Source organism: Narcine bancroftii, chromosome 12 (assembly GCF_036971445.1).
Source record: "Narcine bancroftii isolate sNarBan1 chromosome 12, sNarBan1.hap1, whole genome shotgun sequence".
Classification (NCBI taxonomy): Eukaryota; Metazoa; Chordata; class Chondrichthyes; order Torpediniformes; family Narcinidae; genus Narcine; species Narcine bancroftii.
The window spans coordinates 30,109,429-30,132,926 of NC_091480.1; the positions used below are offsets into that span (position 1 = coordinate 30,109,429).

Below are 23,498 nucleotides of genomic sequence, written 5' to 3' on the forward strand. Positions count from 1 at the left end.
CACTAATAAAGCATTTCATCATTCTAAAGGTCTGCATTGGTCATCCTTCAGTCATCACTTTTCAATGGAAAAGAGCACCATATTCTCTCCAGTGATTGTAAAACCCTTTAACAATCTAGTGATCAGAATTTCCATTTTCACCAACTGTAAATTTGCTCATCGTCGACTCCCCATTCATGACACTTTTTCCCCTCTCTGCAAAAATAAAGTTCCTCCAGTCTCCAAAATGCACACCAGCCTGCACACTTAACAGATCATAATCCTATTTTCAACAATTTTGACATGACATCGAAAAATTCATATTCCCTCAATATTCTGAATTGATTATTCCTTGCAGAATGCTCTTTTATTCTTCTAACTTCTTCAATAATACCTCCATTCCTACAGCATTGTCTCAAGCAATACATTGTCTTTACTTTCTCTTCCTACTAGCTAAGTTCCTCACCTTCAACAAAAATGTTTTTGTAATGGTTTGAGTGAAAATATAGGTGGGTCGATCACAATTATGCAGACGACTCAAAAAATTGAGAGTGATGGAGAGAGGAAGTCTGTCATAGTCTGTGATTATAGTTTGTGATGCAAAATACAAAAAGTAGGATTAATATACAGAGAGATCTCAGGTGAATGTCCAAAGATCGCAGAAAGTGGCAATATTAGTTAATAAAGACACAAGACATGTGTAATGGAGGATTTAGACCCTGCTTTTGCTTATGCAAGGCTGAGTATCAGTAACCTGCTTTGAGAATAATGTAGGAATCAGCAGGCAGAAGCTAAATTCCACCAGAGATCCAGTTATCTGACAAAAAGACGTCTGGTACCAAGAACGTTTAATCTTCCTGCTTGTTAGCCGGTTGCTGAACTTTGAGATTGATGGGATTGTTGGTTGCAGACTGTCAGGCGAGACCTTGAAGCTAAGTAAACCATTGTATTCAAAGAGATAAGCTAGAAAAAGTTATGGTATTTGATAAAAGCCTTGGCGTGCTCGGTTATCTTTTTTTGCGCAGGGAATAGGTGCTTGAGTAAGCAATTTTGGGGTAATATAAGCCGTGGTCCCGCTGCTGAAGTTGCAGACTCTCTGAGGGGTGGAAACGTCTCTCAGCAAGAAGAACTTCTAGAGACCAACCAACATCCCATTCAGGGGAGGTGGAGAAGTTGCTACCAGCGCCCCGGCAACCTACTACAAGTGTGCGGTCATTGCCTTGCTTCGGCAGTTGGGACCAGTCCAGGCATTGATAAGTATAATTGGGAAGGGCTTGCATATTGTAGTTTGAAATCAGCTTAAGATTTTCTAATAAAGATTTGTATAACCTGAAGTGCTCTCGGCGTGTATCTGTTTTCTTTCGGTAGCTCAAACACTGTGACCAATCTAAAATGATCAAAATGAAAGGTATAAGTTTACCCAAGATAATTGGTGCTCCGAGCAGCATTGATCTCAAGGGGTTTCGCCGAAAGAAGGAGGTGAGCCCTGAGCAGTTCTTGATTCTGGGATGGACTTCCAAAGACAATGGGTTTGACATGTCGGCCAATACCCTGTCTTTGTTGGGACCACCCATTAGTTGGGATGAGAGGTTAGATCCACCAAGTGCGCCTCTGGGAGAGTAGGTTGCCACTCTCCTTCAAGAGATTAAATTTCCTGATAAAAAGGGGATGCTGATGGACGGTTTTTGGCTGCTGGCCACAGCCTTACGCCGCACCGTTCAGCGTGATGCAGAATTAGTTCAGTGAGAAGTAGAATCCCAGCACAAGAGAGAGCAACTAGAGAAGATAGAAGCCATGCGACAACATTGTTCCATGATGAGTGAGATTGTTTGCACCAGTCAGGACCGAGCCAAAGAATGGGAGGATAAGCATGTCCAAATGATCAGCTGTAATATTAAACTCCGGCAGTAGCTCTGTGCAGAGAAGGGGTAGAACCCGATCCACATCGTATTCGTGCCATGATAAGGAATGGCGATGATCCTGATGCAACGCGACTTCTCTATAAAAGAGCTGGCCGCCAATGGAGATCAATTTAGGCAAAAGATGGGAGAAACACTGGCGGCCTGGCTCCTGCATGTTTGGGAACAAGGAGGTAATGTATATTTGACCCCTGAGGAATTGTTGGGATTAGGAACATTGACTACTGATATCCAGGTCACTGCTGAGGTACATGGTAGAAGGAGAGAGTTGGATTACTTACTTGGCACTCTAGGGGATGTTACGAGTATACCCGTCACCAGTAGATTGGGATTTACATTTGCAGAACAATTGGGGCACCCCAGAGGAGGGTATAGCAGTAATTCGTCAACAGGCCCTGGCCTCTGCCTTGTATGCAGGGCGTTTGAGGCTGTGGGTATATGGGGGGAGCCCCGACGAAGAGATGTTCGCGGCTGGAATGCGTACCAGATTGGTTCGTTCCGCCCAACCCACAGTACAGGGACTGGTTCTGTCCATTACTAGTCCGCTAATTCGGCACCCTGTGTCTGAGGCGGTGAAAGTCTTATCTGGGTTTCGAGAATTAGAGTTGGGAGGTAAAATCCACTCACGTACAACCCAGGTTAAATCAGACAAGCAGGATGAAAGGGGAGGGACTGCTGCTAATAACGGACCGACAAGAAAGGACCTTTTACTAACCTTGTTAAAGTTAGGCATACCTAAAAGTGATATTGATGGGAAACCTACCGCAGTCCTTTATGCCCTTTATAAGAGGAAGGCAGGGGAACATCATCCCCAGCTGTTGAGTCCTCCTGGCCCAGCTGTGCCTTCTGCTCCCACTACTGCTCCTATCGAGCCAGCTTCTCTTCCTCCAGTTACCCGTGATGAGATACAACAATTGGTTAAAAAGGCTCTTATGGATAATAGTAGCATGTGGTCCTGGAAGCCACCGAACCCTATTAAGGCATGAGGGTGTGGGCGGGATTCCCTTGTCTACTCCATTGAGATTCGGCGGATACACGGGGACCCGCAGCCCGACATACCGTTAACAATCCATTGGGGTGGGGGTAATGACAGCTAATATTTGGCCTTGCTCGATACCGGTGGGGAGCATTCGTTGAGTCCTGGTAACCCCAACCTCTGAACTGGACCGACATTTCGAATAGAGGGGATGGGAGGAGCGATCACCCTGATGAAGGAAATAAAAGTCCGCACCACGGTGGGTGATGGCCCTTCCCCTGTATGATTACATGCCCTGGTGGCTGCCACTGACGAGTGTATCCTGGGTATCAATATGTTGGCCGGTACGGCCCTTAACACTAGCCAAGGTGGGATTTGCATTTGGAATTCGGACTATTACAAAAAGACCAGTGGTGGGTCGGTTAAGTGGGATCCTGTGATGGTGCCTCCCCCCCCCTCCCGAAACCAGTATGCATTCCACAATATCGCCTCCCTGGAGGGCAGGAAGAGATTACTGCCAGCATCAATGCTTTGCAAGAAGAAGGGGTAGTGAGGCCTGCAACGTCGCCCGTTAATACCCCTGTTTGGCCGGTCCAGAAGCCAGATGGCTCCTGGAGATTGACAGTTGATTATCGTTTTTTGAACAAACATGCCCCACCACTTGTTTCGGCAGTTCTGAACATTGTTACCCTTATTGAAAACATTGCTACAGGGAACTCGGGAACATGGTATGCTGTCATTGATCTCGCTAACGCCTTCTTCAGTATTCTTATAGACGAGGTCTCACAGGATCAGTTCGCCTTTACCTGGAAGGGGCGCCAGTATACCTTCACCCGCCTCCCAACTCTAATTCTCGAAACCCAGATAAGGCTTGCACTGCCTCAGACACAGGGTGCCGAATTAGCGGACTAGTTACGGACAGCCACGATTTGCCACAGTCTAATTGTCCGTGATTTGGAGGCAGTGCCAGTATCGCCTTCTCTCTCGATTCACCATTATATTGATGATGTGATGATCCAAGGGGCCACGGAAGAGATGGTACAGGAAGGTATGGAGAGTGTCCAAGATACCCTGATGCAGAGGGTGGGCCATTAACCCCACCAAGGTGCAGGGCCCATCCCAGACAGTTATTTTCCTTGGGATTCAGTAGCATGCTGGAGAACAGGTGGTTCCCAATAAAGTTCGTAATAAGATTGTAGTCTTGTCCACTCCTACGAGTAAAAAGAGACCCAGCGTTTCCTAGGGTTATTGTGATACTGGCGACGCCATATTCCACAATTGGCGTTGCTTTTACGTCCTCTATATAAGGTTACCTGAAAGAAATAGACATTTTATGGGGTAACGATCAGGAAAGGGTGGTCCAGTCTGCCAAGCAGGCTATTCTTCAGGCCCTGCCCGTTTCTCCCCGCATCCAAAATACCCCCTACGAACTACAGGCCTCCGTTACTGATGATGTGGGCTCCTGGAGCCTCTGGCAGAAACAAGAGGGCTGCCGAATCCCACTGAGATTCTGGTCACGAACCATGCCCAAGGCTGCCACTCGTTATTCTGCTTTTGAACAACAGTTACTGGCTTGTTACTGGGCCCTGCTAGAGATGGAAAGAATGACAGGCGATGCAGATGTTCAGTTGCGACCTGCACTTCCAATAATGAACTGGGTCCCGGCTAATGATGCTAAACTAAAGATTGGGTGGGCTCAGCAATCTTCTATTGTTAAATGGAAGTGGTATATTCAGAGTCGCGCGACCAGAGGGCCTGAAGGGGTGGGTCGCATACACGAACAGGTGGCTGATCTTCTGTCTCGTCATGAGGATGTTGAACCCATCTTCCCCTCCCCTACCCACTTCACCAGTTCAGTGGGGTAAACCATATGATTCGCTCACTCCAGCAGAACAAGAGGATGCCTGGTTTACAGACGGTAGTAGCCGGTGGGTGCAAGGAAAACAGAAGTGGAAGGCGGAGACTTAACATCCCAGGTCGGGATCTCACTTATCGGAGGAGGGGGATGATGGCTCCAGTCAGTATGCTGAGTTGAAGGCAGTCACTTTACCACTAGACCCCCATGATCACCCTCTTCGCTTGTTTACTGATTCCTGGGCTGTGGCTAATGGACTAGTGGTATGGCTGCCTGATTGGCAAAAGAACGACTGGCTGATACATGATCGCCCAGTATGGGGCAAACAGTTTTGCCAGCTGTTGTGGGATGCTTCCCACCATCTTGAGATAACCGTATATCACGTTGACGCCCATACCAATGGGACGACGAACATGGCACAAGATAATGCTGTAGCAGATCAGCTTGCCACTATCGGCCGCGCCGATACTGTCCCCCTAGCTCGATGGGCACATGAACAGAGTGGTCATTTGGGGGAGAAGGGATCAGCAATGTGGGCCCATACACATGCCTTACCCATCCATCAGGATGATGTGCGCATGGTCATGTGGACATGCGCAGCATGCCAGCTTGGCAAGTCCCGCACTGTTCCTCCTGGTCCGCATGGCAGAATACGACAGGGAGCTCGCTCGGCTGCAGTCTGGCAAATTGATTACATGGGCTGTATGGGTAAACGTTACGTCCTAGTAATGGTTGACACTTTTTCAGACCTAGTTTTTCCTTTTCCCAAGGACTAAACCATTTAATTTCTTGTTATGATGTACCAGAGAAAATTCAGTCTGATAATGGCTCTCACTTCTCCGGAAAGGCAATCTGTGATTGGGCAACTGACAACAGTATCTTATGGGTCCACCATATTCCTTATTACCCACAGGCCGCCAAGTTAGTTGAACAAATGAACGGCTTACTGAAGGAACAAATTCATTTGTTAACACCACTGGGGACCCTGAAGGGGTGGTGCCATGTGCTGCAGCAGGCAGTCGACAATTTGAATCATCGCCCTTTAAAAGGAGGTACACCTTTCCACGAACTTCTTCACGCTTCTGAACTACAGCCTATTCCAGAAGAAAAACAGTCATTGCCCCCCCCATTCCCAAGCTCGAGAATGCCGGACAAAAGGTATGGGTGGCACCACCAGGTAGTGGCCCTCCTGTAAAAGGGAAAAAAGTGACACTTTCCCAGGGTAACACTCAGTGAGTAGCTATTGAGGGACAGGATGGTTTAGTTTGTTTAAATATTGAACGCTTACGGCATCGTGAATGACATATGTCAGGCTTCTTTGTTCCAGGTCCTCCATCTTGCGCTCCTGCTGATCTGGCTTAACCGCTGCTTTGGTGCCAGCAATTGGATTTGTAATGTCGAGGACGTTCCGAGGGAGTTGCCCATGGGGTACACGGCCCGATGCATTACACCAAAGAAGTCCTCGGTCACCCACCTCAAGTGCAGCTTGTATAAATATGTTATTGCCGGTCACGGATCCTATATTCTGTTTGTGGATGGACCAACTGATGGGAGTCACCCTCTACTTCTGTGATGGTCATTTTTGTATCCGCTTTTCATCTTGTGATAACTTTGCACCGCCTGTCGCTAAGTGGTGGGAGGATTCCTGTTCTGTGGGGGGGTTGGTGGCCTACTTCACCATCAAATATTCCTTCCGATTTGTCCGACATTTCCTTTCTCCATGTTTCCTATGCGTATGCTCACTGATTGAATGTTTCTGATTGTTGGATTTGTACCGTAGGCCCTTTGCATACCGGTATAGGCATTCCCATGATCCCCATTCCTTTCACCCGAAAGGAGGTTGCTGCCTGGAAATATTTTGATCCCTCCAAAAGCAGGGTTCACATTGATGTTAATAAGTCTGTGCCTGAGGAGGCCCAGTTCTTTAGTCTATGTGACATTTTAGGTATTTTTCAAGGATGTCATATTCCTACCCCGCCTTATAATATGACACCCCCCCTATTTTATTGTTTCTCAACATGTTAAGGGTTCTGTCTGCTTTTGTAAGTTCCCCAACAGGCCTGTCGATGCACTGGGATACAGTGATTGTCTGGCATATTCCACTTTTATTTCCAAGCACCCTATCAACGGGACCTATTGGGTTTGTGGGTCTCATGCCTTTGCATGGCTATCCCTTACCTGGGGTGGTTGCTGTTATTTGGCATACGCCGTCCCCTACCTGCATCATATTTCTCATTTACAGGATCATCCCTTGCTTTTATTAAAAGTTTTTATTTTTCACACTATAAACCATATTGACCAAGATACATACAGACATTTTTCTTCTTAAATATATAGTGTCATTTTCTCCCCCCTTTTTCCCCCTCCCTTCCCTCCCTCCCTCACCCCCTTCCCCATTTATTTGAAATTCAATCTATCAGATACATTGAATCATCCCTTGCTTATGCGTATGTCCCCTGTCCTTCGGCATAGACGTGCTCTCTCAGGTGCCGAGATTTTCTTTGGTGCCTTGATCCCAGGTTATGGCATTATTCGCGTTTCCCAAGAGGGTCACAAATTATATGATCTAATGAGCTCTATTACCAATGTGACATCCTTCACCCTTTTGTCTGTCAGTCAGGTCCTTAATGACCTTAATCACGAACTCTCTGCCATCAGGACAGTGGCTTTACAGAATCGTATGGCCCTGTATTTTCTTTTAGCAAAACAGGGTGGCACATGTGCCCTTGTCGGTTCTGAATGTTGCTTGTATGTTCCTGATGTATCCACTAATATTTCTGATATTGTTCAGCGTGTTTCAAAATCTGTTCGTGAGCTTCAGCGTCTGGGTATTGTGGCCCACAAGGATAGTTTGAGCCTTGGTTGGAATCCTTTTTCATGGTTGACTGGTACATTTGGGGGGTTGGGCCACACTATTTTGCGTTGGTTGCTCGCATTATTGCCTATTTTTGTGATTATTGTAGTTTTGGTTTCTCTTTTTTGCTCCTTCTGTACTCAAATGCTTGTTAGGTCTCGTAAGTGACAGACTGCGACCAAGGGGTGGAATGTAATGGAGGATTTAGACCCTGCTTTTGCTTATGCAAGGCTGAGTATCAGTAACCTGCTTTGAGAATAATGTAGGAATCAGCAGGCAGAAGCTAAATTCCACCAGAGATCCAGTTATCTGACAAAAAGACGTCTGGTACCAAGAACGTTTAATCTTCCTGCTTGTTAGCCGGTTGCTGAACTTTGAGATTGATGGGATTGTTGGTTGCAGACTGTCAGGCGAGACCTTGAAGCTAAGTAAACCATTGTATTCAAAGAGATAAGCTAGAAAAAGTTGTGGTATTTGATAAAAGCCTTGGCGTGCTCAGTTATCCTTTTTTTTGCGCAGGGAATAGGTGCTTGAGTAAGTAATTTTTGGGTAATATAAGCCGTGGTCCCGCTACTGAAGTTTCAGACTCTCTGAGGGGTGGAAACGTCTCTCAGCAAGAAGAAGAACTTCTAGAGTCCAACCAACATCCTGGTCGTGGGAGGTGGAGAAGCTGCTACCAGCGCCCCGGCAACCTACTACAAGTGTGCGGTCGATGCCTCCCTTTGGCAGTTGGGACCAGTCCAGGCATTGATAAGTATAATCGGAAGAGCTTGCATATTGTAGTTTGAAATCAGCTTAAGATTTTGTAATAAAGATTTGTATAAACTGAAGTGCTCTCGGCATGTGTCTCTGTTTTTTTTTTTCGGTAGCTCAAACACTATGACCAATCTAAAACAAACAAAGTGAGACGTACAAGTTTACCAGAACAACATGTATGCCCTCTTCAGTCAGGACACAAGTCAGGAAGTCATGTTATAGCTATGTAAAACTTCAGTTAGGGCACATTTAGAGTATTTTGTAGCATTCTGGTTACCAAAGGATGCAAAGACTTGAGAGGATGCAGGAGGTTCACCAGACCATTGCTTGGATTAGAGTTTATTAACTAAAAGGAGAGGATGGAATAAACTTTGGAGGATAGAATAAATTTGGATTGTTTTTACTGGAGATTAGTAGCTCAGGAGAAAAAATGATAGAAGTATATGAAATTATGAAAGGCATAGATGAGGTAGATAGTTAGAACCTTCTTTCCCAGGGTAAAAATATCAAATTCAAGAGGTCATAGGTTTAAGAGGAGTGGGGAGCACTTTAAAGAATGCAAAGGGGGGGGGGAAACACCACTGAGGGGGCATGAGAAAGAGCAGCACCGGGGGGGGGGGGGTGGGGAGGGGGGTGGATGGAGAGAAAGAGCACCCCAGGGGTGGGGGGAGGAGGGTGAAGCATCACAGGGGTGGGGGGGGGGAAAGAGGAGGGAAGGAGGGGGAAGGGGGAAGCATCACAGGGTGGGGGATTGGAGGGTGGGACTTGAAATGTGGTTATTCACATTGGAAGGAAGTCTGGTGAGACTACAAATGCTTCCAGACCAAGTGATCTAGATGTCTTGGTATAGGAAACAGAAAAAAAGACATTAAATTAGAGCAGGTATTAGGAAGAAGCACAGAAAAAGGCCAATTTTGGTCCAACTTTACTTGTCACTAGTAAGAAAAGACCTGGAATATTGGCCTTAGTCTGGTCTTCATAAAAGGTGTGCAGGCATTGAAGACATTTTGCAACATTACTTTTGTTTTGAAATGAAGTTTATCACAAAAAAAAATGCATGTTATTTATTAAATTCATGTTACATACTTTTCCAACTAAATGTGCTCCTTTCTTCTCAACCTTGTCACTTAACCTAGAGCCTACTTCTTTGAATACCATCATCACTCATCCTCTTAAATTGTTCTTCCTAATCGAGAACAATACTAGAGAGCCATACCTTTCGAGCTGTGATTGGCAGCTCTCAAGTATCCAATGTTAATATGCTCCATCACAGGATTCCATGCAGAGTCCAATGAGAAAGCATAGAGATACATTTTAACAATGGGAGAGCAAGATCTCTGACCTTGCTGGCATTTCCATGTACTGCAATGGAAGGTGTGGGTGAGAGGGTAGAATAATTGCTTCTCCAATTAGACCAGGTTTGAGTGACATAGCATCAGGGGACCTCAAATTCTTGGCACTTGGACAGGATTCGCAGCTTGCAAAATAGGAGAAGCATATTGCTTTAAACATGACTTTAATGTTTTAAAAGCTTGTTACTTTAGTGAACAATTTCATGGCTTTTGTATTCTTAAAGCTTTTTGCAATTTTTGGGGAATTGGGCTTGTGGCCTATGCCATTTTGGAGCCATTCTTTTCCTGTATATCACCTTCCCACTCCAGAATACAGAGATGCAGGTCAGATCTTATTGAATACTGCTCAGCTTCATACAGGTGGTATGGAACATAGCCGAGGTTCTCAAGTAGAATTCAAACAAGAATTCAAACAGTGTCTCTAGTACCCTGGGGAACACCACTATCTACTATCCTCTCAGCGAATAGTTGACTTTTAGACACAGTCTGTCACTAAACCAATTTCTTGTCCATGCTATAATTGCTCCTTTTCAAAGCACATTGTATGGCATTTGGTTGAATGTCTTTTCAAAAGTTAGCCTGAGCTATTTCAAATACATTGTTCTCACCATTCCATACCAGATTAGTTCAATACAATTTACATTTTACAAATCTGTGTTGGTAGTGGAGCACTACAGGGCTGAGTTCTTATCCCCACCCCCACTGCTCCACTCACTTTACACCCCATAACTGTGTGGTTCAATACGACAAAATCATCTACAATTTTGCTGAGAGAACCACTGTACTGGGTTGTATCAAAAGCGGCAATGAGTCAGCATACAGGAGGGAGAATGAAAACTTGGCCAATTGCGAGGTCATTGTTGGTGCACCAATATCAACAAAACCAAAGGGCTAATTGTTGATTTCAGGAAGGGAAAACCAGATGTGTTCAATCCAGTGATCATTGGGGGATTAAAGGTGAAGAGGGTGAGCAAATTTAAGTTCATGGGAGTCACTTCCTCAGAGGGATCTTTCCTGGAGCTAACACACTAATGGCATCATGAAGAAAGCTCATCAGTGCCTCTACTTCTGGAGTTTGCAGAGGTTTGGTATGACATTGGAAGCCCTGGCAAATGTGTCATGGAAAGTGTGCTGACCACCTCCAATCACAATCTGGTATGGGGACACCAATATCCCTAAGCATAAAGCCCTCGAAAAGGAAGTGGGCATAGCCCAGGACATCACAGTCAAATAAACCCCTTCCCACCATCAAGAACATGTACGGGGAACGCTGCCATCAAAGACCAGCAGCATTCATCAAGGATCCACACCACCCACCATGCACTCTGCTCCCACTGCTACCATCAGGAACCACAAAACTAACATAACCAGGTTCAGGGACAGCTGCTCCCCCTCCACCATCAGACTCCTGAACAACAAACTCAATCAGGGACTCATTTAAGGACTCTTAATTGTGCACTTTATTGTTTGTTTATTTTTTTCTCCTCTATATTGCAGTTGTTTACATTTGTTTACACATGTACATGGTGTGCAGTTTTTCCTTGCACTACCAATAAATGGTAATGCAGCCTGGCCCACAGGAAAAAGAATCTCAGGGTTCAAAGTGTTATCCTGTATGTACTCTGACAATAAATCTGAAATCTAGTCTCCATTAACTAATCCATGATAGTTAACTGTGTCCCAAATTGTTTTCAAAAAGCTTTCCATTTAAATAATTAAACTACTGCCTTTGAGTTGCTATGTTAATCTTTTTTGAATAATGACATAACTTGCAATTCTCTACTCCCCATTTTGAAGAATGGCTGGGAAATTATAGACAGTACAGCTTGCAATTATCTTTCTTACTATCCTTATACCTTGGATACAATCCATCTACGAATCTACCTCTCCAGCACCTCATTTTTTGGATTTTTAGCACTTTTCTTCTCAAATATATAGGAAATTTCCAGCCTCCCTCCTCAATCTCCTTACTACCCTGTTACGATTTTTCATCTTATTTGTGTCAATACTGGCATGACTGGAGATTTATTATTCTGCTCATAGGCACCTTGCAATCTCCTTTCTATCCATTCCCATTGTGATTACAAAATTCCACCAAGCTCAGTTTATATTTAACATTCCATTGTCATCTCGCTTTAAAAGAGGCAAAAATAAAGTGAATGACAAATCTGTAGCTTCAAAGGTTGCGACTGACTGACTGTTATTAAATCAACAAAATTTTCCTACCTTTAACTACCTCATTAACTATTTTCTGTCACATTTTGGCTTTTTTTCAGAAGAAAAAAGCCCAAAGAACATATGGCTAAAGACCAAAAGTTGCTAGAAATGATTTTGTTTCATCATTCCTTCTCTATTTTATAAAGTTGCTTCATTTTTATTTAATAAGGAAACAGTAAAAGGCAAAAAGAAATGCTACTGTTAAACTAATTCTAATACTTCAAAGGACAATACATGCACATTAATCCATTTTTAAATTGCTTTTCTTCCTATTCTCCTATGGAACAGTTATAACAACGAAATTACAGCTGAGTTCAAATCTGCCACCATCTGCAAGTTTGTATGCTTGCCCCGTGACCTGCATGGGTTTTTTTCCCCCAGGTACTCCAGTTTCCTCCTGCCCTCCAAAAATGTACAGGGTTGATTAAGTTAAGTGGGGGGCATGGGTTTTAATGACCAGAATTTATGGATTTTTAAAAAAATATACAGGTATTTGGCTTAAAATTTTACATTAACAAGATACAAGTTCAAATATATTGATATTGAAGTTTCATGAGACTCTGTCCTGGATTAAAAAGGAGAATCTGAATTGCAGTATTATTTAAATTCTGACTGTGTAATGTCATCACATTAAATTCTAAATGTAAAAGGTTCTGTCAATAGACATCAATCATACACAACTTTTATTCTGTAACTAGGACACTAAGTGGTTTTTTGCAAAGGTCTACAATCAGGCCAAAATAAAACCCTCTTACCATACTCCGTACCACTCCTCACAACCAGCTTTAACTGCATCCTGCAACTCTTTGCTACTATATTTCATAATTACTTATGCTAACGTGGTCACTTTTTTCCTTCTGCAGTTACTCCAGCCATTGTTTCAACAGTTTGGACTGGAGCCATTTAAAACAATGACTGTGATAAAAAGCAACAGTCATACTCATTAGGCTCAGAACTCCATACCTTGATGAAGGGCTCAAGCCCGAAACGTCGGTTATATATTTTTACCTTTGCTATATAAAGACATTGTTTGATCTGCTGAGTTTCTCCAGCATTGTGTTTTACTTCAACCACGGTGTCTGCAGATTTTCGTGTTTTACTTCAGAACTACACTACCTGATTATATCTTTCTCTGTATACCTTTCTGTGATTTCTTCTTTTCTTTCTCGTATATTTTGAATTGCTTTCATCTCTCCTCACTTCCTTGCTACGTCTCCTTTAATTGAAAGAAGGATAACAACATTAGTTTGCCAGTACAAAACACTTTGCTCAAGCTTATGTACATTCCCCAGCTTAATTCTTTCATCACATCTTTCCCATGAATTTGCCAAATGAATCCATAATTTCTATCATACCACTTCTGTGTCCTTGGTTTCTGGCATTCAGTTTTTTTATTTTGGATTGGATTTTTATTTCTTTATTGGCATCCTTCAGACTTGTGATACACACTGCCTAAATGCACATGAAAAGGTATACAGCAAGCATCAACTTCAAGTTGCACATCACCCCGAATTTATTTTGCCATTGCTTCATCATGGCTAATTTAAAACACAGAGGTTCACTGTCAAACAGCACTTTACCTAGCTAGATTTTCCACATCTAACCTTCAGTTCAATAAAAACTAATGCAAATCTCACAAATTAGAACTCAATTATTTTATTTTGGTCATACTATATTTCAGTGGTTCGTCACAATATTTTTGCACTTCCAAATTTGGCATGAACTTGGCTGCCATTAATTTAATTTTAGTTTAGACATTATAGCATGGTAACGGGCCCTTTCAGCCCATGCCACACAATTACATCCAAATGACCTACAATTATAAAATTGGAACATGTTGGAAATGCTACATTTGAAATACTGTGTGCAGTTCTTGTTCCTCTGCTATGGCATTAATTGAGAAAGGATACAAAAAAGATTCACAAGGATGTTACTGTGACTTGAATTATAAGGAGAGACTGGAAAGGCTAGGAATTTTATCTCTGGATCTTAGGAAGTTGAGGTGAAATTAGAGGTACACAAAATCATGAGGGGGCAACAGCCATCTTCTTGCCTCCAAAGTAGGAGAATCTAAAACTGGAGAGTCATTACTAAAATGACTTGAGGGACAACTTTTACCATAGTGGTTGGCACATATAAATTAACAAGAATAAAGTCTTCTTTGGCTTGGCTTCGCGGACGAAGATTTATGGAGGGGGTAAAAAGTCCACGTCAGCTGCAGGCTCGTTTGTGGCTGACAAGTCCGATGCGGGACAGGCAGACACGGTTGCAGCGGTTGCAGGGGAAAATTGGTTGGTTGGGGTTGGGTGTTGGGTTTTTCCTCCTTTGCCTTTTGTCAGTGAGGTGGGCTCTGCGGTCTTCTTCAAAGGAGGTTGCTGCCCGCCAAACTGTGAGGCGCCAAGATGCACGGTTTGAGGCGTTATCAGCCCACTGGCGGTGGTCAATGTGGCAGGCACCAAGAGATTTCTTTAGGCAGTCCTTGTACCTTTTCTTTGGTGCACCTCTGTCACGGTGGCCAGTGGAGAGCTCGCCATATAACACGATCTTGGGAAGGCGATGGTCCTCCATTCTGGAGACGTGACCCATCCAGCACAGCTGGATCTTCAGCAGCGTGGACTCGATGCTGTCGACCTCTGCCATCTCGAGTACTTCGACGTTAGGGATGAGAGCGCTCCAATGGATGTTGAGGATGGAGCGGAGACAACGCTGGTGGAAGCGTTCTAGGAGCCGTAGGTGGTGCCGGTAGAGGACCCATGATTCGGAGCCGAACAGGAGTGTGGGTATGACAACGGCTCTGTATACGCTTATCTTTGTGAGGTTTTTCAGTTGGTTGTTTTTCCAGACTCTTTTGTGTAGTCTTCCAAAGGCGCTATTTGCCTTGGCGAGTCTGTTGCCTATCTCATTGTCGATCCTTGCATCTGATGAAATGGTGCAGCCGAGATAGGTAAACTGGTTGACCGTTTTGAGTTTTGTGTGCCCGATGGAGATGTGGGGGGGCTGGTAGTCATGGTGGGGAGCTGGCTGATGGAGGACCTCAGTTTTCTTCAGGCTGACTTCCAGGTCAAACATTTTGGCAGTTTCCGCAAAGCAGGACGTCAAGCGCTGAAGAGCTGGCTCTGAATGGGCAACTAAAGCGGCATCGTCTGCAAAGAGTAGTTCACGGACAAGTTTCTCTTGTGTCTTGGTGTGAGCTTGCAGGCGCCTCAGATTGAAGAGACTGCCATCCGTGCGGTACCGGATGTAAACAGCGTCTTCATTCAAGAATAAAGTATCAGAGCAGGAATAGCCCATCTGGCCTATTGGACTTCTGTGCCATTCAATAAGATCATAGTTAATTATACAGTAGTTAAGTGTGCTCAACTGCACTTATCCACCTAATCCCCACAGCCTTTAAATCCTAAACGAGTCTCAAATATATTTAAAGAGGTAGCCACTATGGACTCCTTGGGCAGAGAATTCCACAGATTCTTACTCTTTGTTTCTCCTTTTCAGTCTTAAATTTACTCCCCTGAATTTTGAATCAATGTTCACTAGTTCTGGTCTCATCTGCCAGAGAAAACAACTTACTGGTTTCAACCTTATCTATTTCCTTCATAATATTATGCCTCCATAAGATTTCCCCCTCCCCCATCCTATTAAATTCTAAACTTCTTGCTCACTCAAGAGCTTACCCCTTCATTTCCAGATCTATTTGGCAAATCTTTGCGCCACCTCCAAATTGGTATTTTCTTTCTCAAGTAATTTAATTATTTCAAAATTTAATTTAGACATAGAGCCCTTTCAGCCCAATTATACCCAATTGACCTACAACCCACAATATATTTTGAATGGTGGGAGGAAACCAGAGACCCGAAGAAAACCCACACAGACATGGAGAGAATATACAAATTCCTTACAGCGTGGGATTCGAACCGTGATCCTGATTGCTGGCGCTATAACAGCGTTGCACTAACATTAGAGTTTTTCAAGAAGGGATACTAGGAAAGTTGATGAAGGAAAGGCTGTGGATGCTGTCTACATGGACTTTAAAAGCCTCTGACAAGGTCCCACATGGGAGGTTAGTCAGGAAAGTTCAGATACTTGGTATTCATGAAGTAGTAAATTGGATTCGACAGTGGCTGGATAGGAGAAGCCAGAGTAGTGATGGATGATCCTCAGAGATCAGAGCTGGGATCATTATAGTTTGTCATCTTCCGTATATTTTGGCACACAAGTCAACCTTCAGATAAGATGGGTCCCCATTTTCATGGTTTTATCATAGATTGGGTGTATAAGACAACTGCCAAAAATCACATTGACTGAGCTGTTGGATATGGTTGTTGTTATCAAGGAGCCTCCAGCAAAATGATGAAAGTTTGAAGCAAGTTTTAAGTTAAAAGTCATAGAAGTGGCCAAGGAATCTACCAACTCTGCTGCTGTAAGGATATTTGAGATAAGTGAGAAGTTGGTAAGAGATTGGAGAAAGAATGAATTTTTTTTTGGCATTTTGGGTCATCTTATACACCAAATCTATATCAACCAGTTTTTTATGGTTGAATTTAAGGTCTTGTTTTTGTATCTGATGTACGTCTCCTGATTTTTGAAGGCTTCAAGGATCGACTTGTACGCTGAAATACACAGTATATCAATGATCTGGATGATAATGTGGTAAATTGGATCAGCAAGTTTGCAGATCAAATTAAAATTGAAAGCATTGTGGATAGCAAAAATAGTTTTCAAACCTTGCAGAGTGATCTGGAGCAGCTGGAAAAATGGGCAAAAAAAAATGCAAATGGAATTTAATGCAGACAAGTGTGAGGCATTGCATTTTGGAAGGACAAACCAAAAAAAGACATACACAGTAAATGGTAGGGCACAGAGGAATGCGATAAAACAGAGGGAGAGGACTACAAAAATATAATTCCCTGAAAGTGATGTCACAGGTGGATAGGGTTGCAAAGAGAGCTTTAGGCATATTGGCCTTCATAAATCAAAGTATTATGTACAGGAGTTGGGATGTTATGGTAAAGTTGTATAAGACTAGTTGTCTTGGCCTGTCTCACTCCATGATTTGCATTGTTCCTTTCTTTCAAGACTAGTTCAGAAAGACCTCAGGAGTGGCCAACCTTTTAATTTAGACATACAGCATGGTAACAGGCCAGGTAATAGTATATAGCACTGTAACCATTTCAAATTATTTAACATCTCATCTTAAAACAGTATTCTGAAATCCTATTGATGTAATTCTTCCATGGTGGTGGCAATCTCTAAACAACAAGTCAAATAAGCTTTTAAGAATATAAATACACATATTATTAAAGTTGAATGTTGAACAAGTTTAATTTAACATTCTTCAGTCCAGTTGCTATTCAAATCTGAAATTATTGTTCACCAGAAATTCAAACTACAACATTCACAAAACCAAGCAAAACGCCCTGGTTTTGCAACACTCCAACTGAGTACTTTTAATGGGCATTTCTGCAGTTCTTAATCTAACAATTAGATTGCCAACATATTTTCCAAAACTTGCTTAAGAATCATGGTAGTAGTATTTTGCATTCTGCAATATACAACAGGTTAGCTTTGCACCAACAGATTCAGGTTTGTTAGTTTTTTTTTAAAATATAGCCAAGCAGAGACAATGTACCTTATTAGCTGTACGACTTGCACATTATTTTATGATAAATAATATACATATATGCTATTTTTAGTGCACAAATTTGTTGATGTCCTGAGTGAATTCATCAGACAGATATTGGGATCAATTCCCAGCTACTCAAATTCCAAGTTTCAGAACTTGCACATGAATGTCCTATTAATATAAAACCATCTAGAGCAGAGAACATTTGAGTATCATGAAGTACAACACCGAAAGGCATCTTCAACTTAAAAGGGTGGCATGGCACAGTTGGCGTAGCGGAGAGTGCAACACCTTTAAGGTGCCAGCAATCAGGATCGGGATTCATATCCAGCGGTCTCCATAAAGAGTTTGTACATTCTCGTCTGCATGGGTTCTTCCCCCCCCCCCCCACCCCCACCGCCAAGGGCTCCGGTTTCTTACCACTGTTCGAAATGTACCAGCATTGTAAGGTTAATTGGATGCAGATTGGTCAGCATGGACTCATGGGCTGAAATGGCCTGTTACCTTGATGTATGTCAAAATTTAAATTTAAAAAAAGTCACTCCCCAGTCATGGGCTTTTATCCATTCACTATGATTCTGGATTTGCCAGCATGAGTCAAGATAAAGTTAAAACAACTAAATTAGCCCACTTTCTTTTTAAAATTGATATTTGTGTCCAGTAAATGGGTTCTTTGGTGCTAATAACCAGACTAATAGCCATGAATGAAACGATAATTCCCTAACAAATCTGGTAAATCAGTTGCATGCAATAAAGGTCTAAGGGAGAATAAAAGGCGTAACCACATAATTCCACAGCATGGAAACAAGCCCGGTTCAGCTTGTTTGTGCTGAATAATGTGCCTTTTTGCTTTACTCACATTTGCTGCATTGGGCCAAATCCTTTCCAATAGTTATCCACGCATTTTTTTTTAGAAAGAGAAAGCTAATGTACCTGCCTCCACCACTTTGTATGTGACAGTTTGTTCCACATGCCCACCATCCTGGGTGAAAAACTGTCCCTTCACATCCCTTCTAAATCCCATTCTCCCTCACCTTATAGTTGTGCACGACTCTCAGAAATAGACCGTCACTATTCACCCCATCAACGCTCCTCATGATTTTGTGGTGCCCCACTTATGCAGAAAATAAAGATGCAGTGGAGAATAGACAATTTCCCCTTCCATGGCTTGGATTACTAAGTTCAACCAAGATGCACAAAGTGACCGCAGATTCGATCCACGTCAATAACTCTTCTTAGAGCCAAGCAACTTGCAAACTCTTGTCCAGGAACACCCACTTCAAAAGAATTTCCAGTTCAAAACCTGACAGTTTTTCAACAGCAGAAATACTCTACTTTAAAAAAAAATCTCATAACATGTCAGGGTCGCAACTTGTGCATCAAGTTTCTCATTTTGAAGTCAGGTTGTGGCGACTGGCTTAGTTATAGGAAAATCAGCCACATTTGAAGACATTATCTATTAATACCTTGAGCATGCGGAGAAATTGAAATTCTGGAAGCTTAAATCAAACTGCAAAACATTGTTGCTGTTGTGTACTTACTTCATTGGGAGGAGGAGAGTGAGAGTGTCAGAATCACCCGTGCGACAGTGAGCCAATGAGAAGGTCAGAGGAGTTTAGCTGAGTGGTGTTTGGGGAGTTGAAGAATGAATTGTGTCTAGCGAATAATAAAAAGAAAGTCGACTTCATGATGTGCTGAAAGAAACTAGTGAGTGTATACTTTATTTTTTTGTGCCATTATAACATATCTGACATCGACTTTCTAATTCACTAAACAAACCACAATGCTCATCTTCCAAGATATACAAAGCTACTGCGCTCAAAATTTCAAATTTAACCATTGTTAAAGTTCAATTTTATTTTAAAAATATTAGCGAACTCTTAATTTCCCCCCACTCAAAATTAAGTTTCACATTAACAGTGCCAGGCATCAGGAAAAGCAGTATTTTGTAACAGCAGTACAGAAATAATACCACAGTTCTCTCAGTGAAACAGCACAAAAGGCTGGACAAAAGCCATGCCACAATGAGGCCAGTAAAAGGATATAGTGCTTGATATGCCATAGACATTGACCAGACAAGTGTCATACTAATACTGGGCTTTTATTAACAGACTATAACCACTATTAAACTGGCCAGTGGGAAAGCATCTTCATCTGTTATACCAGTAGGGTGGAGTATCTCTACAGCAATAGCAAGCAGTCAGTATAATACGCAGCCCCCCCCCTCCCATTACATCATCACAGTGGTCAGTCACATGAAGGGAAGAGGGTAGGTACATATTCCTATTTTTAAAATTTTGTAATCTATTGCATTTACCACTGCCATTAAAACACTAACATCCAAGGTTCCACATGACCAAAAATATATTTTCTACCACTTATTATATTGAAAGCTGAACAGTTTGGTGGGGGGAAGGGGAGGGAAAATCATATGCTTCCCCAATCAGGGGGGTTTAAAAAAAAATCAGTACTCTCTCTAATTAACAAACTTTTGGACTAAGTATCTAAAGCTATCACACATCAATAAGGCTTTCAAAATTATCAGATTAATTTTTGTCCATGGTTTATCAATTAATTTTGATACAAAAAGATTACCATTCTACATCAAATACTCAATGTACAAGATACATCTTCTACAGGCTATCCATAGTTGTCAAATGGGTTCCATTTTTACTTCTGTCCATAAATAAATTGTCCACAAGTATGAAAATATATAAAAATCAGTCGACATGATAACCAAAGCACACAAGAATGAAAAGAACGAACAAGTACTAAAATTGAAGAGAGATAAAACTGCGTGCCAGATTTTTGAATTTCATATTATGGGAGCTGGCTTGTGTGTTTGGTTGTCCAAAAGTCAGATGATTCTTTCAGGTGAAAGGGAAAATTCCACCATAATAAAAATGTCTTGCACATCTTTTATTCAGCTCTTTCAGAGAAGCAACAATTGTTTTTAGTAATTTTTATGAGATGTTTTTAATTTGAGTTGCTGCAACAATATAGATGCAAAGCTCAAAAAGATTAATGCAAAATATTGCCCTTTATCTCACATTCAGAGATCCTGAAATACTGCCATGAAGAAGACCCATCATTCAGCTGGCTTTGCTTGTTTACACTGAACCAAACAATGCCGGCATAATGCTGCCCCAGTGTGTCATTTTACAAAGCATGCCCGCATTCTGGAAACAAGAGGTGCTACTTGTAACACAACAGAGTCGGCCTCTAGTGTGACATATTACATATACATCCTTTCCCATACTGCTGGCTCACCTTTTTACAGACGATTTGCCACTGTGACTACCTCTGCTGCCGACTTAAAGGCAGGACTACAATCACCACACCCATTCTGTGTCTGTACCTTTTATGCAGGTGTGGCACAATAAAAGTGCAATATTCTCATCTTGAAGTGGCTGTGTAAAAGGGGCTACAGTAATGGACATTTCAAAAGCAAGGCATGCCACTATGATATTTAAGTCATTACAAACATTATTTTAAGAGATGGACAGGACTGCCAGCACAACACTCCAGGCTATGGGTATTTCTGACATGACAGAGTGGGCGTGAAAGCAGGTGGGGAAGGTGCATCAGTAATTAGTGATAATGTCACTGTTACACATCTCCTCAACTGATGATGCAACTGAGAGGATATTTTGACATCTCATCCACCGAGGATATATCAATAAAGTGCAATTACTAATGCTGGGGCCTTCAAATGCTTAGTGAGCTGTGGGAACAGACCATAATAAGATGCAGAAACAACAGGGGCATTGTAGTTCTCCAGTATTGACTGGAGAAGAATTTCTTGTGTGCATCTAGGAGGGTTTCTTGAAACCCTATTCTCCAACTGGCAACAGGGTCAAAACTATATATTGGGGAATATGTCTGACCAGGTGATCAAAGTTTCAGTGGGAAAGCATTCCAGGAACAGCAAGTTTTAAGATAGTTATGGATAAAACTAATCCTTAGGTGAAAGTGCTATATAGGAGTGCTGATAAAGAAAAAAAGGCAAATTAGTCTTCAATTGGTCTTAGTAAAGCACCAGACAAAGAAGATTCTGAAGGAGACTGTTTTGCCAGGTTGTGCATGTATTCTTTCTTCTTTGGCTTGGCTTCGCGGACAAAGATTTATGGAGGGGTATGTCCACGTCTGCTGCAGGCTTGTTGGTGACTGTCAAGTCCGATGCGGGACAGGCAGGCAAGGTTACAGCGGTTGCATGGGAAAATTGGTGGGTTGGGGTTGGGTGTTGGGTTTTCCTTTTGTCTTTTGTCAGTGAGGTGGCCCCTGTGGTCTTCTTCAAAGGAGGTTGCTGCCCGCTGAACTGTGAGGCGCCAAGATGCACGGTTGGAGGCGAGATCAGCCCACTGGCGGTGGTCAATGTGGCAGGCACCAAGAGATTTCTTTAAGCAGTCCTTGTACCTCTTCTTTGGTGCACCTCTGTCTCAGTGGTCAGTGGAGAGCTCACCATTGAACACAATCTTGGGAAGGCGATGGTCCTCCATTCTGGAGACGTGACCCACCCAGCGCAGTTGGGTCTTCAGCAGCATGCATTTGATGCTTGCGGACTCTGACAGCTCGAGTACTTCGACGTTGGTGATTAAGTAATTCCAATGAATGTTGAGGATGGAGCAGGGGGGGGGGCGTGGCAAGATGGCGTAAGGATCAGACGTGCCTTCCAGTCCTCTCCTGACTCTATCTTATTGTTTTGTCTAGAAATGCCCGTTAAAATTCTTTAAAAGTTTAGATAATTTCAGTGCTGTTAATAGAGCCCCCTAAAGAGGGCGCCAAACAGCCTTTAGAACAAAGAGTTACTCAAAGGCATTTGTCAGCTGTAGAGCTGGCGCTGCAAACTGCATCTCTTGAGATACAAGAACCTATACAACTTGATGTACTGGGAGAATTTAATACATTATGGACTGGGGAAAACCCCGGCCAGCGTCCTCCAGTCATTGCTGGAGAGGCTGTGGCTGGGGTTTCCACACGCAGTCAAACTACAAGGAAGGCAACCAGAATGAAGGAAGGAATAGAAGATCCTTTGGAGAAGAAGCAGGAATCTGTTGAGCCAAAATCTCTTCCAATTGAAAAGATTTTTGTGAATCTTGAATCTAAATTATCTTATACAATTCAGGCATTATTCAAGATTATGACTGAACTTGGTACTAGGTTTAATACTTTGGTGAAAATACATTCTCAACAGATGGCTGAGTTTGGAGCTTTTAAGCTTGAAGTGAGAGATAAATTTAATTTGTGTGAAGAAGATATAGACGAAATACAGGATCAAGTTTTTGATGTGACCAAAATGGTCGAAGACTTACAAACTCAAAATAAAAATTTGGTGAAAAAGATTGATTATTTGGAAAACCAATCTAGACGGAACAATATAAAGATTATTGGTTTGCCGGAAGGTATGGAGGGACCAGACCCAAGAAAATTTTTTACTGAATGGATTCCGCAGCTGTTGGTCAAGAACATTTCCCGGAAGGTATAATACTGGAATGTGCTCACAGAGCCTTGCGTAGAAGATCTATTTCAGGTCAAAGTCTAAGACCTGTTTTGGTTCGTTGCTTGAATTATTACGACAGAGAAATAATTTTACGAGTGGCTATTAGAAATGCACAACAGAGAAAATCACCCTTGATGATTCAAAATAATCGAGTTTTCTTCTATGCGGATTTGAGTCAAGAAGTTATGTTCCAACGACGGGAATTCAATCCTGCTAAAGAGTTGTTGTGGAAGAAAGGTTATATGGCAACCTTTAGATATCCAGCTGTTTTGAAGGTTTTTCAAGATGGTTGCCAACCAAAGTTCTTTGATTCTCCAAAGGAAGCTATAGCATTTGCTCAAGAGCTGCCAATTACTCAGTTTCAACAGAGACATAGTCTGCTGCGATCTCTAAGGAGACAAGAGATGGAAGAAAAGAGCCGTGCTCCAAGAAGGAATGGTTGTAATGGTGACTCGGCAGTTGGAGCTGAT

At 42.5% G+C, this 23,498-nt stretch overlaps 2 protein-coding genes across 4 annotated transcripts in view; one reads left to right on the forward strand and one right to left on the reverse strand.

Moving 5' to 3' along the window:
- The window catches only part of unkl (unk like zinc finger), a 131,310-nt gene that overhangs the window by 87,997 nt on the left and 19,815 nt on the right, over positions 1-23,498 (reverse strand). The window contains exon 2 of one of the 3 annotated variants that reach the window (XM_069906608.1): positions 13,049-13,124. The exons of the other annotated variants lie outside the window; for them this stretch is intronic. Coding sequence (XP_069762709.1) covers positions 13,049-13,098 — 50 coding nt within the window. The 5' untranslated portion in view covers positions 13,099-13,124. The remainder of the gene's footprint in view (positions 1-13,048; positions 13,125-23,498) is intronic. 3 annotated transcript variants of the gene reach the window in all.
- The window catches only part of LOC138747417 (histone H3.3A), a 64,719-nt gene continuing 49,566 nt past the window's right edge, over positions 8,346-23,498 (forward strand). Inside the window, exon 1 of the mRNA XM_069906628.1 lies at positions 8,346-8,355. The gene's annotated coding sequence lies outside the window, so the exon portion shown is untranslated. The remainder of the gene's footprint in view (positions 8,356-23,498) is intronic.